The 21287-nt window shown below is 37.9% G+C and overlaps 7 protein-coding genes and 1 long non-coding RNA gene across 15 annotated transcripts; 2 read left to right on the forward strand and 6 right to left on the reverse strand.

Annotated features, from left to right (window-relative positions):
• Positions 1-761: 761 nt before the first annotated feature.
• Positions 762-3747, reverse strand: MYB3R2 (myb domain protein 3r2; the record flags this gene model as incomplete). Of its 2 annotated transcripts, NM_116278.1 has the most annotated exons (9): positions 3424-3747; positions 3124-3178; positions 2991-3048; positions 2791-2900; positions 2592-2704; positions 2361-2489; positions 1972-2291; positions 1572-1890; positions 762-873 (listed from the first exon to the last, which is right to left on the reverse strand). In NM_116278.1, exons 1-9 carry the CDS (start codon positions 3519-3521, stop codon positions 762-764), a joined length of 1314 nt encoding a protein of 437 aa, NP_567179.1. In that variant the 5' UTR covers positions 3522-3747. The 2 variants fall into 2 exon arrangements, with proteins under 2 accessions (NP_567179.1, NP_849276.2); NM_178945.2 differs by lacking the exon at positions 762-873 and having other exon boundaries at positions 1379-1896; positions 3124-3184.
• A 318-nt stretch (positions 3748-4065) lies between these two features.
• DGD2 (digalactosyl diacylglycerol deficient 2) lies at positions 4066-6744 on the reverse strand. Of its 2 annotated transcripts, NM_116279.5 has the most exons (5): positions 6403-6744; positions 5897-6203; positions 5460-5726; positions 4930-5279; positions 4120-4835 (listed from the first exon to the last, which is right to left on the reverse strand). In NM_116279.5, exons 2-5 carry the CDS (start codon positions 6182-6184, stop codon positions 4319-4321), a joined length of 1422 nt encoding a protein of 473 aa, NP_191964.2. In that variant the 5' UTR covers positions 6185-6203; positions 6403-6744; the 3' UTR covers positions 4120-4318. The 2 variants fall into 2 exon arrangements, with proteins under 2 accessions (NP_001329549.1, NP_191964.2); NM_001340258.1 differs by lacking the exon at positions 6403-6744 and having other exon boundaries at positions 4066-4835; positions 5897-6376.
• Positions 6745-6798: 54 nt separating this feature from the next.
• On the reverse strand, positions 6799-8662 carry AT4G00560 (NAD(P)-binding Rossmann-fold superfamily protein). 4 transcript variants are annotated; one of them, NM_116280.4, is made up of 6 exons: positions 8196-8662; positions 7908-8067; positions 7624-7811; positions 7412-7535; positions 7190-7320; positions 6799-7106 (listed from the first exon to the last, which is right to left on the reverse strand). In NM_116280.4, the coding sequence occupies exons 1-6, from the start codon at positions 8430-8432 to the stop codon at positions 6963-6965; spliced, it is 984 nt and encodes a 327-aa protein (NP_191965.2). In that variant the 5' UTR covers positions 8433-8662; the 3' UTR covers positions 6799-6962. The 4 variants fall into 4 exon arrangements, with proteins under 4 accessions (NP_191965.2, NP_974491.1, NP_001190643.1 ...); NM_001203714.1 differs by having other exon boundaries at positions 6825-7118; positions 8196-8516; NM_202762.2 differs by lacking the exon at positions 7412-7535.
• Positions 8626-12969, reverse strand: NAD-ME2 (NAD-dependent malic enzyme 2). Its single transcript, NM_116281.4, has 19 exons — positions 12845-12969; positions 12538-12722; positions 12333-12429; positions 12132-12250; positions 11761-12057; positions 11599-11659; positions 11414-11517; positions 11252-11335; positions 11042-11148; positions 10839-10941; positions 10422-10520; positions 10178-10243; positions 10015-10087; positions 9849-9935; positions 9708-9762; positions 9511-9582; positions 9362-9424; positions 9151-9265; positions 8626-9053 (listed from the first exon to the last, which is right to left on the reverse strand). The coding sequence occupies exons 2-19, from the start codon at positions 12685-12687 to the stop codon at positions 8982-8984; spliced, it is 1824 nt and encodes a 607-aa protein (NP_191966.2). The 5' UTR covers positions 12688-12722; positions 12845-12969; the 3' UTR covers positions 8626-8981.
• An 898-nt stretch (positions 12970-13867) lies between these two features.
• Positions 13868-14108, reverse strand: AT4G03665. The gene has a single exon (NR_141744.1). It is a non-coding gene; the product is annotated as an other RNA (long non-coding RNA).
• AT4G00580 (COP1-interacting protein-like protein) lies at positions 14092-16571 on the forward strand (the record flags this gene model as incomplete). Of its 2 annotated transcripts, NM_001340259.1 has the most annotated exons (8): positions 14092-14393; positions 14914-14977; positions 15082-15149; positions 15239-15470; positions 15569-15706; positions 15794-15862; positions 15978-16073; positions 16173-16571. In NM_001340259.1, the coding sequence occupies 8 exons, from the start codon at positions 14379-14381 to the stop codon at positions 16421-16423; spliced, it is 933 nt and encodes a 310-aa protein (NP_001328155.1). The 2 variants fall into 2 exon arrangements, with proteins under 2 accessions (NP_001328155.1, NP_191967.1); NM_116282.1 differs by lacking the exon at positions 14092-14393 and having other exon boundaries at positions 14878-14977; positions 16173-16423.
• Positions 16572-17004: 433 nt separating this feature from the next.
• On the reverse strand, positions 17005-18763 carry AT4G00585 (uncharacterized protein). The gene is made up of 3 exons (NM_116283.4): positions 18657-18763; positions 18273-18497; positions 17005-17411 (listed from the first exon to the last, which is right to left on the reverse strand). Exons 2-3 carry the CDS (start codon positions 18447-18449, stop codon positions 17322-17324), a joined length of 267 nt encoding a protein of 88 aa, NP_567180.1. The 5' UTR covers positions 18450-18497; positions 18657-18763; the 3' UTR covers positions 17005-17321.
• A 167-nt stretch (positions 18764-18930) lies between these two features.
• On the forward strand, positions 18931-21219 carry AT4G00590 (N-terminal nucleophile aminohydrolases (Ntn hydrolases) superfamily protein). 2 transcript variants are annotated; one of them, NM_001203715.1, is made up of 10 exons: positions 18931-19146; positions 19236-19286; positions 19389-19509; positions 19591-19630; positions 19776-19857; positions 19945-20196; positions 20276-20439; positions 20534-20663; positions 20753-20857; positions 20956-21219. In NM_001203715.1, exons 1-10 carry the CDS (start codon positions 19000-19002, stop codon positions 21043-21045), a joined length of 1182 nt encoding a protein of 393 aa, NP_001190644.1. In that variant the 5' UTR covers positions 18931-18999; the 3' UTR covers positions 21046-21219. The 2 variants fall into 2 exon arrangements, with proteins under 2 accessions (NP_001190644.1, NP_191968.3); NM_116284.4 differs by having other exon boundaries at positions 18976-19146; positions 19596-19680; positions 20956-21207.
• Positions 21220-21287: the final 68 nt, after the last annotated feature.

The raw sequence follows: 21287 nt of genomic DNA on the forward strand, positions 1-21287 counted from the left end.
TCGTGCCTGATACTGATTTAAAGTATCCGACCCATTTCTATCAATTTTCCTCTTTAGTTTGGGCCCATCTAAAAGCACCTGAAAGGCTGAAACTGCTTGCCGTTTTTTAATATTCAATACTGAGACTGATTTAAAGTATCCGCTATCAATTTTCCTCTTTAGTTTAGGCCCATCTAAAAGCACCTGAAACTGCTTGCCGTTTTAATCTTCAATACTGAGACTGCATTACGTTTTGTTTTCTAGCCCATTACGTGTCACGGTGTGCGTATCTTTTGATAATGTCTCAATCAAAACCTTTGGATTATCTTTTGAACGTAAACACACAACATCTTTTTAACATAAACGTTAACCGCAACAATTTTGTGATATCAACACTGGTTGATTTTACCAATAAATAAATAAATTATAATTGTAGAATCCTTTATTATAGAAAAAGTTGTTGGTTTGGATCTAGACATCTAGTTTTTAAATTGTGTAGTTACACTACTTAAAAATATATTAACAACAAGTCCAAAAATCTAAATGTAAATTCGATTTTACTGAAAAAAATTATATTTAATGAGAAAAATAAGCAAATTGTAATATAACAATTTTCATCTATTTACTTTTCTTTGGTTGATTATTGTCATCTATTTTAATGTTTCTTTTTTATTGCCTCAAACAAATTAGCCAACAGAGTTTATTTCACTAGACCGAATTAATGCAAATCAGAGAAAACCATAATAATAATAAAAAAACGTGTCCGATCTGTAACCTAAACACTAACGTAACCAAAACGGACGCACAAGACCGGATTTAAGATCAGATTTTTGGGGCAGAATCCTAACAGAGAAATTGACAATCCCGTTTCTTCGACCATGTTCGTCCCACAATCTGTAACTCAAACAGTGCATAAATCCCTCCGGTGCATATTCTCCCGTAAAATCCTTTACCGGCACACGTGCCGTTCCCACGCGCTTATCCTTCCCTGAACTCCGACATAAAACCTGAACGTACATCACGCTTGTCGCTTTTTCCTCCGACGAAAACTCAGTCTCTAGCTCATCCTCCCACATCGGACAATTCCCACCGACCTCGTCGACACTCGTCCTCATTGGCTGTTTCCAATAGTTCCCGGCCATGTCGAAGACAACGAAGGCGTTCTTATTCACCGGTTTTCTACCGTCGACCAGATTTTCCGCCGATACGGCCGTGATTTGGATCTTACGACTCATTACACAGAGAATGCTTTCAAGATATAAAGATTGTGCTTCCTTTTTTCTTTTCACGAGAGGAACTTGTATAAGTATATGTATTAGGGTAACTTTTTGTAAAGGCTTTTTAACTTTTTACTCGGATTAGGAAATTAGGAAGGTGATGAGAAATTACCACACACAAGAAGAGAAGCTTCTCTCTTTCTTCCTGATAAATATATCGGAAACAAAATAAATTAAAAGACTACCATAAAACCTATGTTTACTTGTACATCAAGGAAAATAAAGCAAAGTTTAATGAGTTATTATTAAACTCTATGATTCCTAAATACGAAAGCTAAAAAGCAAAAAGAAATCAAAAGCACTTTCTCTTCTCACAGAAAGTCAAAATCTAAACGCCTCTCCAAGGGTTTTGAGCCAGAGCAGGTGTTGCGTTTCACAAATCTGTATTTGGATGAAGGAGAAGCTGAAACTGAGTGATCTTCCTCACTTGACATGTGACTTCGAGCATCTGTTGGAAACGGTGTATCGTATTTTTGTCTGAGCCGTTTCAAACCTGAAGCTGGTGAGCTTGTTTTGGAGATAATGGAGGGTGTGTCGAAAGTCCTCGCAGCCATTCTAAGTCTCTCTTTCATCTCCCTCACTTCCTTTACGCACACAGTATCGTTGTTGCTGTTCTGTGGAGTTTCTAAACACGCTGAAACTTTTACATAAAGACTTGTTAACATGTGATGATCAATTGTAGAACGTATCCAATGAGATAATATTTCAGCCTTACCATTGAGTCTTGCACAAACTGAGTCTACTGATGATGAGACTGATTCTTCTCCTCTAAGAGAGCTTGTGGATGAAGAAATGCTCCTCCAATTCAGTCCTAAAGTTAAATCCAAGAAATCCCTTTGAGGACTCTTTGCAGCTTCCTTGATTTGTGATGTTATGCAACTCTCGACCATCGTGTTTCTTTGATTGAAAAAGTTGTATTCAAAACCAGAACTAGGTTTAGAACCATAGACCACACCAGAGAAGAGGTTACTAGGAAACTGCTCTAGCCTTTTCTTAACTGAACAATTCCAATGGTTCTTAATATTATTCTCCGTCCTGTTAGTTTTCACGAACAAGAAGGTTAGTTAAATCCACAACAATGTTTTCTTAGTTTTAAGGACAAACCTTCCAGGCAATAGCTTGGCAATCTCTGCCCATTTGTTGCCGTTTCCTCTTTGTGCTTGAACGAGAATTAATTCCTCTTCTCTAGTCCATGGAGATTTTATAATAGTCGGATTCAAATGATTATGCCACCTAAGACATAACAAAAAACCCATAATCAACATTATGGGGAAAATGTGGACTTGTCATCAAGTTCACAAACCAAATGTGAAAAGAAAGAAAAATGTAAGAAACCTTTCGCGGCATTGCTTGCCGATGCGACCAGGGAGTTCCTTTGAAATTTTTGACCATGGAGGCCTATCATTCTCCATATAATCTTTAACCAACTCACTTAAGAGTTCATCTTCCTGAATATCAAGAGACATATATGATCACTAGGTAATGAAACAACGTAACATAGCATATATTAAGAAAGGAATGCAAAAGTAGTTACCTCTTTTTTCCAAGCTCCTTTTTGGAGGCTTGGATCAAGAACCTTAAGCCAACGGTGCTGACATTGGACATCATTCCTCCTATTCTCTTCCGACCCAGGAAGGCATTCAGCTAAACCAAAGACAAGAGAAAAAAAACTCATATAGTGTATATTGGTTTTAGGGCAAATATTGATGGCTAACACATCAAAATATTATTTACCAATCCTTTTCCAGTTCCTCCCTTGGTACTTCTTCACAACATTCGTCAAAATTTGGTCCTGCATAAGATGGAAAAAAGGTTTCAGTGACACATTTATATAACTTGGACAAGACATAACAAGAGATATAAGTACCTCTTCGGCTGTCCATCCTCCTTTAGTTGATCTTCTAGTAGGACCACTCACTCTTCTGTATCTTTAACCACAAATCAAACATCACAAAGCAATCATAAGATCAAACCCTAATGACATATAAACATATATACTTAAAACTGATATTATAAATTTCCCACTAATCTTAATCATCACACATAAAAACCTTAATCACATATATATATAACACCCACCCCCAAATTCATCAAGTTGCAACAAATATAAACCAAACCACAAAATATAATTGAGGAACGAACAAGAGATGGACGAAGAGAAACATACCCTTTTGAAGAGTCATCAATTGCAAAAATAGGAGTAACGTCGTCGGTGTTGTTATCAGACTCGGACTCTGATCGATTTAAATCAATAGACTCTGTCATAAGTCTTTCAGAAATTGACAAAACCTAAAACCCTAAATAACAGCCTCAACTAACGAGAATATAGAAGAAAACAACGAGATCCTAAACTACATAACTATCTTAAACTATAAATTGAACGGACAAGAGTTTTTTCAATCGCAAAAAGTTCTAATCTATGAGAGAAAGACTTGAAATCGCTCTGTCGAGAGAAAGAGGAGAGACTGAAAAGGATTTGTCGTTCAGTAACGGCTATCCAAAAAATCTTTTTTTATGCATAAAGAGATTCTCTAGTCCATTTTTCTCTCTAAAATATTAATATTTAATTACTTTTTTTCTTGGTAAATGTTTTTTTTGTGGGATTAAGATTCTATATTATCTTTTTGATAATAAAAACAAAAATATTAGCAAAATAGAAAAGATTCACAAGATCTTTATTAGAAGAAAAGTGAATGGTATGCATAAATAAAATCCATGAAAAGTAAACCATTAATGCACAGGACACGAGTTACTCATAGTTCATATGTTAAATGGTTTTCTTATTAGCAATTAGATATGGCTCTAATATGAGCAATTGGCCACATAAGTGGACAAATGCGAATTCGAAATGATATGTACAGCTTCTGATTCTTTTAATGGAATCATATACTAAATTTTATAATTCAGACTCGTGTCATCATACATGTTCCACAAGATGAAAAATCTAACTTTCATCATCAATATTACACCAAAGCTGCTATAGAATGATTCAGATAGTATACATTGATTTATACACAAAAATATCCCAATGATATGCAGACAAAGATAAATTAAAAAACAGGTCAATCTTGCTTGCGAGTATTTGGGGAAGGAGTGTTGAGAGACAAACCAAGATCTCTACATAACTCTTCATCGGGCTGCAAGCTTCCAGGTATAGCACCAAAAGCTGTTCTGGAAGCTTCAAATCCAGACGCCAAGAAATGAATATACGCTGACATATCCTCCAAGTTTTTCCCCACACTAATCGAAGATGACGCAAACACACTTCTCTTTGACAAGTTCGAATCAGCTCTTGATAACCGGTTCAGATCAGAGACTTTTATAAACCGTTGTGTAGCAGCTTCCCATGATAGTTCATGCCTTTGTTGCTCTGTAAGTTGCGATGGTTGTTCCCCAAGAGCCTTGAGCGTGGCTCTTACAAAACCTTGTCCATCGTCATAGGTTCTGCAGTTGGGAAACTGTTTGAAGAACTTGTTCGATATGTGATTCGCGCATACTACTATTTTTCCCATCGCCAAGGCTTCTGCAGTTGTTGTACACACAACGTCTGTCGTGCTGGGGTTGAGAAACACTTTATAGCTGAAAATAGAAGATGGAAAAGTTTAAGGTATAGAATCCGATAGACTGCAAGGAAATCAATCAATCTTGAGGCTGTTAAGAACTAGAGACTTACTTGTGAAATAGCGAGTCAGCGTGATCACGTCCTGGGTAAACATTAACCGTCAAGTCGAGTTTTCGGGCTGCTTCTTTGATCTCTTCAGAGTCCTCTCCATCACCGTATAAATCAACCTCTAACTCGGCAAGTTCCTTTTGGTGTTTCTCAAGTAGTTTAAGAAGCTCCTTGTACCCTTTGCTCCAGACCATCTTACCAATGTAGTATGCGCCTTTAGTGAAGGGCTGCTCCTGGAGCTTCTGCTGTTCTAGTTTTCTCAACCCAATTTCGAGAAATTTAGGGTTGACGCCATGAACATTGCAGACTATAGATTTAGGGTATTCTTGAGTCGCAGCAGATAACCTGATTACCTGCAGGAGTAACATCATTGGTACAAGTCCTGATTCACATCAAAAGGACCGGCCATAATTGTGGTCACATTCCAACAAACTGTCTTGATTCTCAAATTAAACCCAGCCATTGGATATATTCACATAATTGAGCAATCACTCTATCATGTCCTAGTGGCTGTAAAGAAGAAAGAAGTTTACCTTGTGGCAGTAAATGCCAACAACCCAACTATTTAAGTATTTGAGGAAAAATGCTTTGACACGGCCTTGTTTCTCTCTTTTAACGTATTCCAAGTAGTTAGTGTGTACGATTCCTATGACGTAGTTGAACTTAGTTTTCCATTTTTGGCCATGATGAAACCATGTGAGATGCTCAGGCTCCTCGAGGACAGCAATGTCTGCCTCTTCATCAGGAATGGCATCAGATATATCCCCAACAGGAAGAATACTCCTTTTGTCAATAGCAAACTGCCATAAGATAAATTTGAATTGCTAAGGTTGGCACAACACAGTCACAGAGTACTACGTAAAAGAAATGGAAGAATTCAACTCTATATCACACGGAAATGAAACAATCGACTCTATGAAAGGAAGCAGTATGTGTTTGGTACCCAAAAGAAGATTCTTGAGAGTCATACCTTTCCAGGATAGAAACGTATCTCAAAGGCTAAACGAAAAGAGACTCTCTCCTCAAGCCACTGGCGGACATAAGCTTCTTGCTCTGACGGGGAACTAAAAGTGATGCTATTTGGGTAGACAAGCTTTTGGTGCTTCAAAGTCAGCCATGGAATCACCAACGTGACCCGTCTTTCCCCATCATTTGCAAGGTAGGCAGCACGGAAGAGAGGATTAACAGCAGTTCCCGTAAGCCATGGAATACTAGCTGTTGTAAATATCGCAATGTGTTGCTCCTGCTGATTAGTCATATCATCTCAAGCTAAACCTCTACAAATTATCAAACAAAAAGAGTAAACCAATAGATTCTTGTAATTGAGTTTGATCTGATTATTGCATCTTCCCAATAAGGATAACATTCGACTACAAATTCTTAATTTTTCTGCAAATTCAAACAATCTTTTCACACGATTCAAGCGATTTTCGATTACATCAAAAAAAAAAAAAAAAAAAAAAAATGAAGCCATACCTGTAAGATTCCAATTCAGAAACAATCTTTGAGTTGACAGAATTTATAAAAGCTGATGATTCGCGTCGAGTTGGGGCAAATAAGCAAACGTAGAAGGAAGAGAGACGAAACAATATTCTAGGGTATGCGTGAGAAGGAGAGAATATTCTCGGAAGATCTTCTTCGTTTCATTGTTTATACAAAATTAACAGACTGGTTGGTCTTCGCAGGATCCTCCAATCTCCAACATTCTTTTTCCGCCAAGTCTAGAACGAAGAAGAATCTAAAAACGACTTTGCGTGTCTAGACTACGTGTCGTTTCTTTTACATTTAAACATCATCAAGTTTCACTTTCAAAGTTAAGAACGCCGGGCTTTGACCAGTGTTATAGGGTAGGCCCAATTATTGACAAGCCCATTGCTTACTCAAACTGTGTGCCGTTTCAATCCCACAATTATTGATTGAAAACCAAACCTTAATTCCGAAACCATATCAACCGTTTTACATTGGTTTTCTCAAACCGAGATTTTTCTCCATAGAAAGAAGCAGAGTGGTAAAGAAGAGCACATAAGGGAATACTATCATGGGAGCATATGAGAATGAGATTCAGAGTCAAGCGTTAACCTAACACCTTCCTTGAAAGAAGTTGGAGAGAGCTCAAGTGTATGAATCAGTTTAGTTATGTCCATAGATATATCTGCTGGTGACACTACGCCACGATCAATCTGACAAAATAGCTGAGACTCATTAAGTGACTGATCTGCAATATTCAACAAGTGAGATTCATTTGTGAAAGCCTCATACATACCGATGATGCAGACACATGTTTAATCAAGGACAGGTCGTATCCTCTGACTTCTGCAACCATTTGAGCCATTTGAACACGAGATAGCCTCTCGGGTCCACCAGCATTCAGAACTAGCCGCATCTGTTTATCATCTGAAAGCAGCAACAACATGTTGTTATGATTCTACATTTTATGTACAATGATGCAGAGCGAGAGAATGAAACTCAGTAAAAAAGAATCTACCAGAGACCCATCTGTCTATTAATTTGAAAGTGATATTCACAAGATCCTTAACGTAAATGGGGCAACGAAACTCGTCATGGAAGAAGTCTACCGTGTCCCCTTTCTTTAAGGAGCTATCAATCCACTAAAACATAAAAGACGACCAGTTTCATGGCTAACTCAATGAACTCAAGTGTGTATATATATCTCTGAGAAATTGTGTTAAGAAGCACCTGAATTGGGAGAGTCTTGGGGAGAGGTGATACAGTTTGAGGACCAAAGATGATACTACTTCTCAATATTGCAAAGCTTTGACACTTATCCTTGATGAGAAGCTCTGCTGCAACTTTTGATTTCCCATAAACGTTGACTGCAACAGTCTCATCTTCTTCCTTGTAGAAAGACTTGACACCTTGATAAACTGAAATTGAGACATGAAAACCAAGTGCAAAAGCATAAGTCATGACTCATGATGAGATTAACACTATAACAGTGGCTAATGCAATTGGCAACTAACCTTGATCAGTAGAGAGATGAATCAACAAGGTTTTGTTAGTCTCAAAACTTGATAACCAGTTTACAAGAGAAGTAGGTACGTTGATGGACATGGCGGAATCTGGATCTTGCTCGCAAGCTCGTGGGACAGACAGAGCAGCACAATTCACGACCACATCAGGCTATAATCAATGGAACAAAGTGTTGCTTTTCAGACCAGAGAGTCTAATACACAGATTCACATGTTCATTTACCAAGCAATTCCTAGAGGAAAGAACATTAATCGAGCTAGAGATTACGAAATCGGAACCTGACGAAAGTCCTGGGATATGGAATTGAGCCCTAGACCGGATTTAAGATCGACAGGAAACGCGGGGGAATGAGGGAAAGCGTCGAGCAAACGAGCGGGAAGTGGAGAAGAATGGTGAGTGAAAGCGACGTCGTATAGCTCACATTCACCGCCATAGTTGCCGGCGAAAGCTTGAAGAAGATGCTGACCCAAGTATCCAGTACCTCCCACAATTAGCACTTTCGTCTTCTTCTCCATACTTTTCCCAAATTCCCCGATCCAATCACTCTCCGGTGTTTGCTTAATTTAAATTTTAACTTAAACATAGCACGATCACTGTTGGAATTTCCGGTTTGGTATTCTGGTTCGAGTTGATATTCTCCGGTTTGGAATGATTTTCGGTTAACATGCTTCTGCAACTGCATTAACAACTCTTCAAAGTTGGTTGAATCTCGAAACCATTTAAACCTTTTGGTATCAGAACAAAAATGGTAAAGCAGGAAAATGTAGAAGAAAGATATCATTATTGGCTTATTATTGCCAAAACAGTATATAAAGTTGTAATCATTATCATCAGAAATAATCGTAAGAAGTTGGAAAAATGTCCAAAAAAAAAAAGGAAAAGTACAGGTTGACCTAGAACTAACCCTGTTCTTGTTCTTAAGCCCTCTTTTTGGCATTGTTTTTCTTAAAACATATCACATTTTGAAGAAAAAAAGAATGTTGATCACAAATAAAAGATGAAGCGAAGATTTTTTGTCTTTTGGCTTTCTATGAAACCTGAGAAGAGTTATATAGAGTTGTTGTCTATTTCTCGTGAACGAGAGGGCTGTAAACAGGGAACCACATGTTGCGTGTAATGTAATTCACTGTATCCTCCTGTTGGTGGCATTAAATGAAGCAATTAGATTCCATTTTCTAAATTACCTTATACATGTTCTGATACAAATATATCTCTCAGTTACTTGATTCATACCTTAGACATGTGGCTGAGATCTTTGGGACCAACATCACCATGTCCTTCTGCAATGTCATCAGTCACCGCAGCTCGTAGAACAGCTGCCCCGACTTCAGCTGTTATGTGTCGGATGCTGCAATTTTTTCAGAAACCAATTGCTTCAGATAACAGTTTTAATATACTAAAATATAATCAACGGATAAGAATGAGAGGGATTTAGAGGAATTACTTGTTGATTGAAGGGTAAAGGATGCCTTTTTGGACTTCTTCATCGGTCATGTAGGACGCAAGGCTGTGTATGTTTGAATATGTTAATCGTCAGCATTGTCATAAGCTCATTTTTAAAATTTGAAGAGAACAAAACGCAATCATTATTACCATTCAGAAGCTGCTTGTAGCATTCCATCAGTTACGATACGTGCACCAGAGAGAAGAGTCCCTAGCCCGATCCTGGAAACGATAATGACCAAATTAATTCTGATAACTATATCTATGGATTGAAATGCAACACAGTGAACTATATCTATGGATTGAAATGCAATACAGTTCAACAGTTTTCAAGAAAGAAAACGAACCCCGGGAATAAATACATGTTGTTAGCCTGATTCACATGTCCTACTTTACCATTCTCTGCGAGTGGGACAAGAAAATGTGATTATTCTTAGATTATAGCAAATTAGATACAAAGACCATCAATGAATCCCACCATAACATACCAAGTTCAACGTTCTCAAATGGACTTCCACTTGCAAAGACAATGTTTCCTCCGGCGTGTTTGAAAGCATCAGCAGCAGTGCACTCGGCTGTCACACGAAAAGATGTTCAGGGCAGATTTTTCAAAGATGGAACAACATTACTTTGCTAAGCTAAAAACACACAAACCATTCAAAGTGGGATTCGACATGGCAAAAATGGCAGGCTTGCATGAGTCAGATTCTCGCATCGCCTTGAGAACCTTTGATGATTGAAACCAGTTAACGATATAAGTAAAACAGTTAAAATTCATACTTCTTGAAACTATTTGTTGTCTAAGAAAGTCACATACTTCTTCATTAAAGATACCACCAACTCCAGATAAACCAAGAAGAACATGTGGCCTCACTTTCTTCACCTGAAGACATATTATATTTAGACAGAAATATTATCATATGATTATGTCTAACTTTTGGGGACAGTAAAAAAATATGGTTATCCTGTGTTGCTTTAGGATGTAGTAGAGAAAGCACATTAAGTCAAAGTTTAATATTGGCCAAGGCAAGTAAGAACGCAATAATAAGGCTTAGGCTTACCACTTCAACGATACTTGCTCCCTCGCGTATCTCAGCTGGATTTTTGGCAAAAAGTACAGCTCCTGGGTCAAGTTTTGTCCTCTCCGTGGTGACAAGACCCTGAAGTACAAATCAAGTCGTTTTCATTAAATATTCGAAGGAGCACGATCTTATGAGGCAAACAGATGAGAAAACAATATGTTGACCAATGCAAGAACAGAAAGGCTTTTGGATAACTTTAAAAACGTTTTCTGACTTTTTCTAGGTAAGCTCTTACTGGATTGATTAAACCAACATCCAAAAGCAAGCACTAAACATTACAATAATATGACAGTTTCAAAGTCAACTGCCCCGTGGAACTACGCAAGCTTAATTGTTATTATCAAGCAAGACAAACCGATTCAGCTGAAGTCAAGTAGTGAAAAAACAAAAACTTACATCTTTATCTATCAGGTAAAAGTTTTTTGTTGCTTCACTCTCGCTGATACCTGCCATTCTGGCAACTGCCTGTACTGCCATCTTAGTTACACCAAGCCCAGCACTGAAAGTAATAAAAGAAATATACAATGAGAAGATGAGAAGAAAGTTAATGTAAATATATAAATACAGAAGAAAAGGATTTCAAGTGAATATCCAAGTACCTTCCAGCTCCCACCACAACAATCTTTTGGTTCACAAAGTCGGATATCGGCCGACCTTGAGCTCTTACAGTTCCCAATAGTCCAGCCAGTGCAACACCAGCAGTTCCCTGATAACTCATACACAAACCTTATTATTATTATTTTTGAAAAAGATACATACAAGAAGTAGCTAAAAAGGAAGGCAGCTGGATTGCAAAATTGTGAGCATACCTGGACATCATCATTGAACATGCAAAATTTCTTCCGATATCTTTCCAATGTTCCGAAAGCCCATTTCGCTTGGAAATCTTCGAACTAAAATGATGGAATGAATCATTTAGTCATCCTTCCAACCGAAAGGTAAATCTAAAGAAGATAGTAAGAGATATATACCTGTACGACGGCCTTTGGCCAACGTGTAAATGCAGCTTCCATAAATTCATCAATAATCTCAAGGTACTCCTCTCCTTCCAACCTAGGTTGTCTGACTCCTAAATCTGTACAAAGGGAAAGACAGACGAATGAGATATTAGGGAAACACATGTACACCACATGGACCAATTAAGTTCACAGCTTACAGAGATCATTCTGTAGGAGCTTTTCATTATTTGTGCCTACATCCAACATAATTGGCAAAACCTGCAGAGGAACAAGCGTATAATTTTGAATAAGGAGGTGAAACCTTAGTTAGGTACAGCAAACAAAAAAACACACACAAGATCATGTGGAGATCAACATACTCTCTGTGGATTGATTCCTGCAGCAGCGACATACATGTCGAGCTTTCCAATAGGAATCCCAATTCCCTGTACTCCAAGGTCTCCTAAGCCCAAAATACGGCTACCATCAGTGATGACAATCATATCTACCTGCGGAGCAGGCCAGTTATAAATCATAGACATCATCTCTCCTTTGTCTTTGGCGCTGAAGTACATTCCTCTTGGTCTTCTATACAAACCAGAATAGTTCTGACAAACAAGTCCAACCGTAGGAGTGTATATAATGGGGGCAAAATCTTTGATGTTATCAATAAGAACCTGCAGAGAAGATGAGTTATGATGTCTCAGAGATGTGTCAATGTGGGACAGTATTTAGAGCCAAAAAGACTCACTCGGTAGTACAAAGTCTCATTACGGTCATGCAATCTATTCAACATCCTCCATTTAGCTAATGCAACAACGTTTTCAGGCTCTCCTTTTGTGTTGTTCTCTAGCGAACGAAACGACTCAACTGCCAAATTATGTTTCAAAACCAAAAGTCTCAGAAACAATAGAAAGAAACATAATGAGATTTACTTGGAATCAAAACTTACTGAAACGATCACATTGCTGTACACAGGTCATAACACGAGGAGGAAGCAAGCCTCGTATCCCTAATCTATCTCTCTCAGTCAAAGGAAAACCTGTGTCCTGCAAAAGCACCAAAGAGATAGAGAGACCATAACAACAACAACCATCAGCATTATAATCAATTTTTAGAACCCTAAAATTCAGAAGATCGAGGATAAAACACACAACCTTATTGAACCATGGATCGTGAAGAATATCAGCACCACGCTTGTGGACGATGCAAGGACCAGGAATCGCTGTGGAAAAGCACCGCCGAGATCCGTGTGTTCTTGCCGCTGCCGCTGCCTTCGACAACCCAGCAATGTTCTTCCACATCATCGGTCTCGAAATATCACTCAGGATCCGACCCAACACTACACAATTGCAATTCAATGATTTTCACAAGTTCAAACAAGAAATTGAGAAGAAAAATAAAACAGAGAGAACAACAATGATGAGTCAAAGAGAAGTTTAAGCTTTGATCGCTTCTTCTTACGTTTCCAGTGTGAATTGGATTTGTGTTCTCCTCCTCTTCTCCAGTAGAAGAAGCTGTGTCTGAGGAAGAGGGAAGATGTCTTTAAGAACAGCTGCCCGAAGAATAGTAAAAGGGTCAGACAATAAATAAAGCTTTCCAATTTTCTAAAATTGTAAAGAAGAAATAATTCTTTTATTCAAAAGTCAATAAATACAAGGAAACAAAAACTGAAGTTGCCCGAAGGAAAACGGGCAAAGAGGGTATAAAAGTAAATGTGGATATATAGATCGCCACGTGGACGGTTGTGAATCATTTTCCAGGCATATTGGTGATGAGACTAGAGGTCAAAGGATATTGGCTAACTCACCGTTAGATCAATGACACGTGTATCCGCGTTCTGGTGTTTCCGCTTTTACCCATGCGTGTGCCTCTGGTAACAAATATTACGTCTTCCTAAAATAAAAAAAGTACCAAGTAGAGAAATTAGAGAAAAGGAAAGGTAATATATAAATTTGAGATTCGAGTGTTTTAAGTGTAAACCATTCTTTTACAAAAAAATATTCGCTGCGGCGACTTGACACCGTCAGCTTTTAACTCTTAAACAGTGCTTTTTTTTTTTTCCTACCATTCATTCATGTCAAGATTTCGAATCCTATAAATTTGATCACAGCAAAATTAAACATAGTTAAGGGCAAGGGAAAAAAAAAAGAATGCATGCATTTATTTATTTATTTTGACATAAAGAAAACATTCAAGATGTGTTGGTATTTCATAATCAAATACTACTAACAAATAACTATAATCTTAATTGTCTTTTGTCGGCCAATAAACTCGATCCAAAATTCTTTGTCGATCCAAATAGGTAAAAAAGAAACTCGAATAAAAATTCATATACGATATGAAAAATATTACGTACGTAGTCTGAACTCTAAACAAAAATATTAGTATTTTTCTTTTACATTGAGAAAGATCTTGACTATGGTTAATTCTATTTTTGGAAATAGAGAAATCTATATATGTATGGTTCTTAGTGTTTTAATAAATAAATATTTGGTGTTTCTAACTCCATCAGCAACTTCTTCACAGGCCCAGGTAATTCTCTAATACACTCTGATGTTTGATCTTAGAACCTGTTCAAGTACATGAAATAGAACTATGTATGACTTTGTTTGCCTTGTCTACTTTCTTTGTACCTTAAACATTGAAGACATCTGTGACTTATCTTCAACATCTCCTCACTGTTTTGAATTTCTTAAACCTTGCAGCAATGCAGCTCAACAAGAACAATCTTTCGAACCCTGTCTTGATGTCTATACGACTGCAAAAAACCGCTCAGGTAACTTGTAACTACAAAACACACGTAGTTGTCAGTTTCTCAATTTCCCACTTGAGCTTAAACCAGAAAACTAAACCGTTTTCTTTGCTTGTCTGAGGCACCCATTGATCCCGAGCTTCTCCCTGCAACTTCATTTTAGCTCATGAAGAGAAAACCATAAACTTCACTTCACTTTAGATCAATGATTCTACACCGGCATTACTTGGAGCTGTTTCTTCAATGATTCTACACCAGGTACTTGTCTTTTGAAAATTTATGGTTCTTTGCTTGAGATAGACTTGCATCTCTCTTGATAAAATCCATCTGCTCCAACCCATTGTCCTGTGAAAAGCCCTTAGCTAACTTCCTCGCCTTATAGCTTTGCTTTTCAACAATTCCTAGTATTCCTGGTTTCCTTAGAGAATCTCTGTCTTCATATAACGTGAGGCCCACTTATTTGGCCCATAGAGAAAGAAGTTATGATCTGGTCAAACCCTTTCAATGAGTCATAAACCAAAAGAGAGAAGACGAAAGGACGATGAAAAGAGAGAATCGACCTACACGTTGTGTTTTCCCAAGTAATTAAGCGTTTTTGATTTCCCAAAAAAAACATAAAGCTTTTCATATTCCTCTACGAAAGAAACTCGCTTATAAATATCAAACAGAGAGAGTGGAGTTTCATTTTCTTCTCAACTTCATCAAAACCCTATTTTGCATTTCTCTTACAATAATCTTACTGATGGCTGATTCCGGTTCGCAATGTGTCTTTGTGAAGACTAGTATTGATACCCGTTTGGGGCTACTCCTTGACAGTCATGATAGCGTGTCTTCTTTCAAAGGTGACTCTTCATAATCTCTTCCCTTTTTTTTTTTTTAGTTTGGTAACTTTTTGTAGTAACTAAACTCTTAAACTCATGTTTATTGTTGTTTGTTTATTTTACAGACAAATTCTGCAAAGAACACGAACTGTGTTTTCCAAGTGTTGGCAACATCACTGTTTCTGCCTTGAAGGTAACAACACTTTCTCTAACAACACGTTTTTGTTTTGGAATCAACAACGACAACAACTTAAGGAAGGAGTACTTGTTTTTGGTTTGTAGGTTAACGTGAGTGGTAATGATTATCACTTGTCCGATTCTATGATATTGAAAAAAGCTCTTCAAGGCCTCAGTAACGAGGACTTTTTTCTATCCGTTGACCTCGTACGTGTCCAGGAGAAAAGTGAGCTGCAGATTGGTGAAGCAGTTGAGAAAAAAACGAGGAAGAGAAAATCGAAAAGTGCCAACAATAGTAGAAAGAAACTCTCCATAGAGACGCCAACGGAAGCAAAAGGTAACCTTTGTTATTGAATAGTATATAGGAGATCTGCAAATGTTATTGAAGAGTATCGGTTGATTTACCGTTGTGTTGTTATATCTGTTTTTCTTAAGGCCTTGAAAGTGGTGAGGGAACTGTCACTAGGTTGGAAGAGAATCAGAATATTTGTGATGTAGATCAAGAGGAACCTGTCGATGGTCATACCATAGATGTTGAGGCCAAGATTGATCTTTCAGGGACAATCGAACAAGGTAAAATAGTTTATAACAATTGTTGAGTGATGTGTTCCCTCCTATTAGATGTTATAGACTAATATGTATGATTTATGTGTTCAATAGACGACGTTCAAAAGGAGGTAGCAAATGCTGATTTAAACATGATTGACCAAGACAAGGATCTTGAAAATGGTAAACTTATGTTCTTTTTTTTTTTAATATTAGTAGAAGTTTTTGATTCTTAGTTCTAGAATCTAGATGTTACTTGTGTACACTAGTAAGCCTTGATTAGCTTTAAATGTTGTAGATAATCTTCTAGCTGAATTAAACCAAACTAGTGATGATGCTGAGAAAGAAGGGATCATAGGTCTTGTTAATGCTACTTCTGAAGCTATTGAAAACGGTAACTTCAGTTCTTGGTTGTATATACATACTTTTTCTTCTCTAGCATAATAGGCAATGGATCATTTCTATTGAGTCGTAATTGCTGAATTTTGTGTAGAAACTGAGATGAGTGTCAAGGAAAAAGATGGTGATGAGGAGGCTAAATCTGAGAAGCCTAAAAAGAAAAATAGAGCAAAGAAAGTCAAGACTCCGACTAAAGAAGATGGTCTAGTTGCTTCTAGCTCAAGGAACGCTGAGGAAGATGGTGTCTCGAGAGATCCGCAGGAGAATGTGGCTAAAGTTGTGAAGAAGCCGAACAAGAGATCGAAGAAGGAACAGTCTTCAAACATTGTTGAGGAGGATGCTTAAGGATTGTGTGCTATCACTTATCAGGATCATTGATCGCTTCTCTTTATCTCTTCTTTTTTGAACTTTTGGTTTTTGTCTTGGGATTTCTTTTGGTTTGTCTTTTGAACATTTGATGCTTTATGTTTTTCCCGGTTTAAGCAACTTATTTCCTCTATTAAATCATATCTTTTATTTTATTTTCATGCATGATTTCATATAGGATTAACTGCTGAACATTCCACCGTCTACATACTAATCAATCATAGTAGAAATTGAGCTCATGGATCTTTTAGAAGAGACTATTTTCTTGAGAAATGTGTTCCCACTGTATTATTCTTGATATAGGTTGTTCTGTTATGAGGTCTTTGTTGGGCCTGCAACAAAAGATAATTCAATGCTTGTTCCATAACAATGATTCCTTGTTCCTAAGATCGAGTGTCGAATTCATGTTGAATTTGTTCAGTTCTTTGAAATTTTAGATCTTTATCAATTAGCTTTGATTAGGATTTCTTCAATTAATCATCACTCTTGAATAAGATCTTAAGTATGATGTAATTGTTCGTCTAGTGTAGAGAAATAGTTCATTTATAAGATTGGTTCATGTTTCATGTGAATTTGTATATTCCATTGCCTTAATGTAAAATCGTATAATGATGATTCAAAACCCACATGGATTCTGCATCTGCCTCAGATAAAACCCACCCCTAGATTATCAGTAGGAATATGGAAAAAAACATGAAATTTCTTAATTTGGAAAGATTCCATGGTGTTGTTCTACATGGCAAGGAAAAAGACATATTATTATGTTCACAGTACTCTGAAATCCATAGACAAAGCTAGAAGCGCTTTTTTTATGCTCACATTGTCTGCAAATAAGAAGACCAATTAAAGGGTTCTCTCCAAACCAAGAAAAAAACTTTTAATGCTCTTTTTCGTAATCGTCCTTGGTTCCAAAGTTCTTGCACCAGATCTGTGAAGGAATTGGGCGTACTGGCATGTGTGGCCTTTGCTGAAATCAGAAAGGGCTTTTCTCAAATTGTGAACATCAAACAAGAAGTGGAAACTATATAGTAGCACGGACATACACAAAACATAACAATTCAAGTGCAGATTTTTTGTCACAAGGGACTCAAGCATTAGGCTACAATTTATAAGAGCAATTGCAAGTCTTCAGGCATTTGCACCCAAACCAAGATTTCAGTGTCGAACTACACATTCAACTGAATTCTTCTCAAAGAACCAGGCAAACTACAAAAATAATCAATGAAATCTCCCATAGCTATTACAAAACCATACAGGCTACAACACAAAGTAACATGGTGATGGGAAACAGGGCTTGGGGAGCTCAAAGGGTGCAAATCTAAATCAAGTCAGAGAAAAACATCACGGATAGGTTCCCATTTTGCGAGATATTACACAATCTATACAGTCACTGATACACTAATGCCCAATGAATTAATGGCAATGACTAAGAATTCCATACAGAACTGGGTACACGAAGTTTGTTCGTTTCATAAAAACACACTAGTGTACAACATATAACTAACGCTATCTGTTAGAATATCTTCACACACACTGCATGGTCCCAAACATCCAAATTTGCAGGATGCAGGTAGCAATTAATATCTACTGTAAAACATTCAATAGCTAGACAATCGGTTCCTTGAATCATCCAAATCTATTTCCACAAACCGATAAAACTATTGACAAACATAGACCAAGAACAAAGAAGATGTGAGGGAAGAATATGCGTAGATTCCAGTATCAACTTCCAAGCTATTCCCTTCTACTCATATGTTATTCGTACTATAATGAAGTATTGAAGGACCAAAGTAATGAAGTAATGAAGGACCAAAGTAATGAAGTATACCTCAAGCTTAGCAGATAGCTTGGCGATGGGGATGCACACAAGGAAAACGCCGAACATAGCAATGGCGGTGTTCCGACGCCAATGTTTGGGCCTACAGTTAGGCCCACCAGTCATACTCCAGACTTTGGCTCTGAAATCGCCTCCTTCTGCTCCATGTCCATGATCACCTCCTCCCATTTTTCCTAGATCGGATCAATTACTTCCACCAAAAACTGATTCCTTTTCCTAATTCGACAATGAAGATAGCCAGATCGATATCAGTGACATAGAATCAAAATGATGTCAACCCTAGCCTCCCTAACATTTAAAAATTATTACAAAATTCAACAAGTGAGAATTGAAATAGAATGATTCCGGCGAACCGGTGATCAGAAATCGGCTTACCTTAGTGAAATCAGAAGGATCGCAAAGAAGACGAAGAAGATGAGACTTCTTCTACTTGTTCTAAAGAGTTAAGAGGGTGAGCGAAACGAGTTATGGCATTTGTTTGTAAATTTTCTGAATTCTCAGGGTCTTTTATGTCTCGGACAGTAATCTTTATTTTGGGCCTTCAAAATCCATTAGTTTCTCTTAAGGCCCATTTAAAACCATTTAAAGTTTATTTGAGCCTTCTAACTCTTTTTACTTTCTCTTAAGCCCATTTAAAGTTTATGTTGTCCAAAAAACGACACGATGTTTGCATCATTAATTCAACAACGGTAGACGTTTTTGTTTTTGCCTGAAGACGATGATGGCTGGCGACGGAGCAGATCAAAGTCGACGCTTTTTCGTGGCGGTTCACGTCGGGGCCGGATATCATGCGGCGGCTAACGAGAAAGCTCTTAGATCTGTCATGAGACGCGCTTGCCTAGCTGCGTCGACCATTCTTCGTCAGGTGCTTATTTGAGTTTCAGTTTCTTCTCATAGCCCAAATCGTTTAGAATCTCCAAATTGCATACCTTGAGGTTTATCTGTTGAATTTAGGATTCTGGTGAATGCATAGATGCTGTTTCAGCTGCCATTCAAGTCCTCGAGGTATTTGTTGGGTCTTTGTCACTGATTAAAGAAGACATGTTATAACTCTGTAGATTTTCTTCAGTTTTCTAATGATTCCTATGTGAATCTTTGTTGAATTAGGATGACCCGAGCACAAATGCTGGTAGAGGCTCTAATCTGACAGAAGATGGTCATGTGGAATGTGATGCTAGTCTTATGGATGGAGATTCAGGGATGTTTGGTGGTGTTGGAGCAGTTCCAGGTACTCATAAAAGCTCTCATATTAACCTTGTTCTTATACTTGTGGAATGGCTGAAGATTTTGTACGATGAACTGTATGTAGATCAGGTGTCAGAAATGCTATCAAAATTGCTGCTTTGTTGGTGAAAGAGCAGATTACTGGCTCAACTCTCTTAGGCCGTATACCTCCTATGTAACGAATCACTCTTCTTTGTTCTGATATCAACCCAAATTTGAATCTTGTTTTGTCGCTAGCGTTGGGTTGAACTTTCTGATTTGCCTCCCCAGGTTGTTGGTTGGTGAGGGAGCTCGACGTTGGGGTAAATCCAAAAGTGTTCTTATACCTGGAACTGTCACAGAAGCTGATCAGGTTTGAGATTTCCACTTTATCTTTGCTTTACTGTCAATCACCTGCTTGTTTTATTCCTTGAGAATGATTTAAGTTATTTTTGAACAGTGGCTGGTTACAGAGAGAGCAAGAAATCAGTGGAGAAGGTTCAAGGCCATGCTTTCTGAGGTAGGGGCAAAGAGTATTCTCTCTGCTGAAGAACATCCCAGAGGAACCGAGAATAATGAAACATGTGAGGAAAACGTATCATCCTGTGCAGCTGCAGATGAGGATAAGATCATGGACACTGTTGGCGTAATCTGTGTTGACAATGAAGGACACATTGCGTGTGGGTCCTCAAGTGGCGGTATTGCAATGAAGGTAATATATCAACAAATTCTTAGTTGTTCTTTTGAGCTGAAAGTAAAACTGATCTTCTCTTTCTGATCATGTATTTCAGATTAGCGGCCGTGTAGGTTTGGCGGCAACATATGGTTCTGGTTGCTGGGCATCCTCTAAAGGACCATTTGGAGCTCCATTTCTAGTTGGATGTTGTGTGTCTGGAGCGGGAGAGTATCTTATGAGAGGTTTTGCAGCTAGAGAGTGTTGTACTTCATTGGCACTGTATATTTCCCTTATCTTTCTTAGTTTTTATGCTTTTCTCGGTGTTGGTTGTTCTTCTGTAACAAAGCTAAGAAGGGATTCCTTATGCTGTTAGCTCTCAGGCTGGTCCAGCATCTGCTGCCATGAAGGTTTTACGTTCTGTAATGCATCAAGAGAGTTCAAAAATTGGAACAGCTGATAAAACTGCAGGAATTCTAGTAGTTCAGGCGGATGCTTCTGTGGTTGTAAGTGCAAAATTTTGAAGAACCTTCTCAGTTTCGTGCTTTCTTTTGGTTTAGAATCTAAAGGTGATTGTTTTGATTTCACTCTAAAGGTCCCTGGAAGTAAGCCGGAGCTGAATGCTGTTGAGATAGCTGCTGCTTACTCGTCACTTTCTTTCGGCGTGGGATACTATGGGAACTCTATAGAGAAGCCAAAGGTATAGCCTTCCTCTTAGATACACACAGAAAAACTTGTCGTCGTTAATGGTGGAGCTTAAGTTTAGGATCATTGGGTCTCTTGTTTATCCTTGGACAGATTTCGATTCTCAGGACGAGGAGACAGATGAGTGAGGCTGGGGTAGACCATTTTGAAGCCCGGATTGATCTCCGCCCAACCTGTTGCTGATTAATTTCTGAAGTTTTGGTATTTTGTGGAGAAAAGTTTCAGAATCTGTAACATAGGAGTCATGGGACACACCAAAATGACTTCCAACATCAATCGTAATGACTTCATCCTTAAGCTATCTTCCAAGACTTACATTACGTTAAAAGATACATTTGATAAAGCAAAAATGCTTTTGCCAATCACCACAGTTGCTTCATGGTAGTTCTACTCCCAAAATGAACAAAAGCTCACACACAAACTTA

The sequence above is a fragment of the Arabidopsis thaliana genome, chromosome 4, assembly GCF_000001735.4.
Source record: "Arabidopsis thaliana chromosome 4, partial sequence".
In the NCBI taxonomy this organism is placed as follows: Eukaryota; Viridiplantae; Streptophyta; class Magnoliopsida; order Brassicales; family Brassicaceae; genus Arabidopsis; species Arabidopsis thaliana.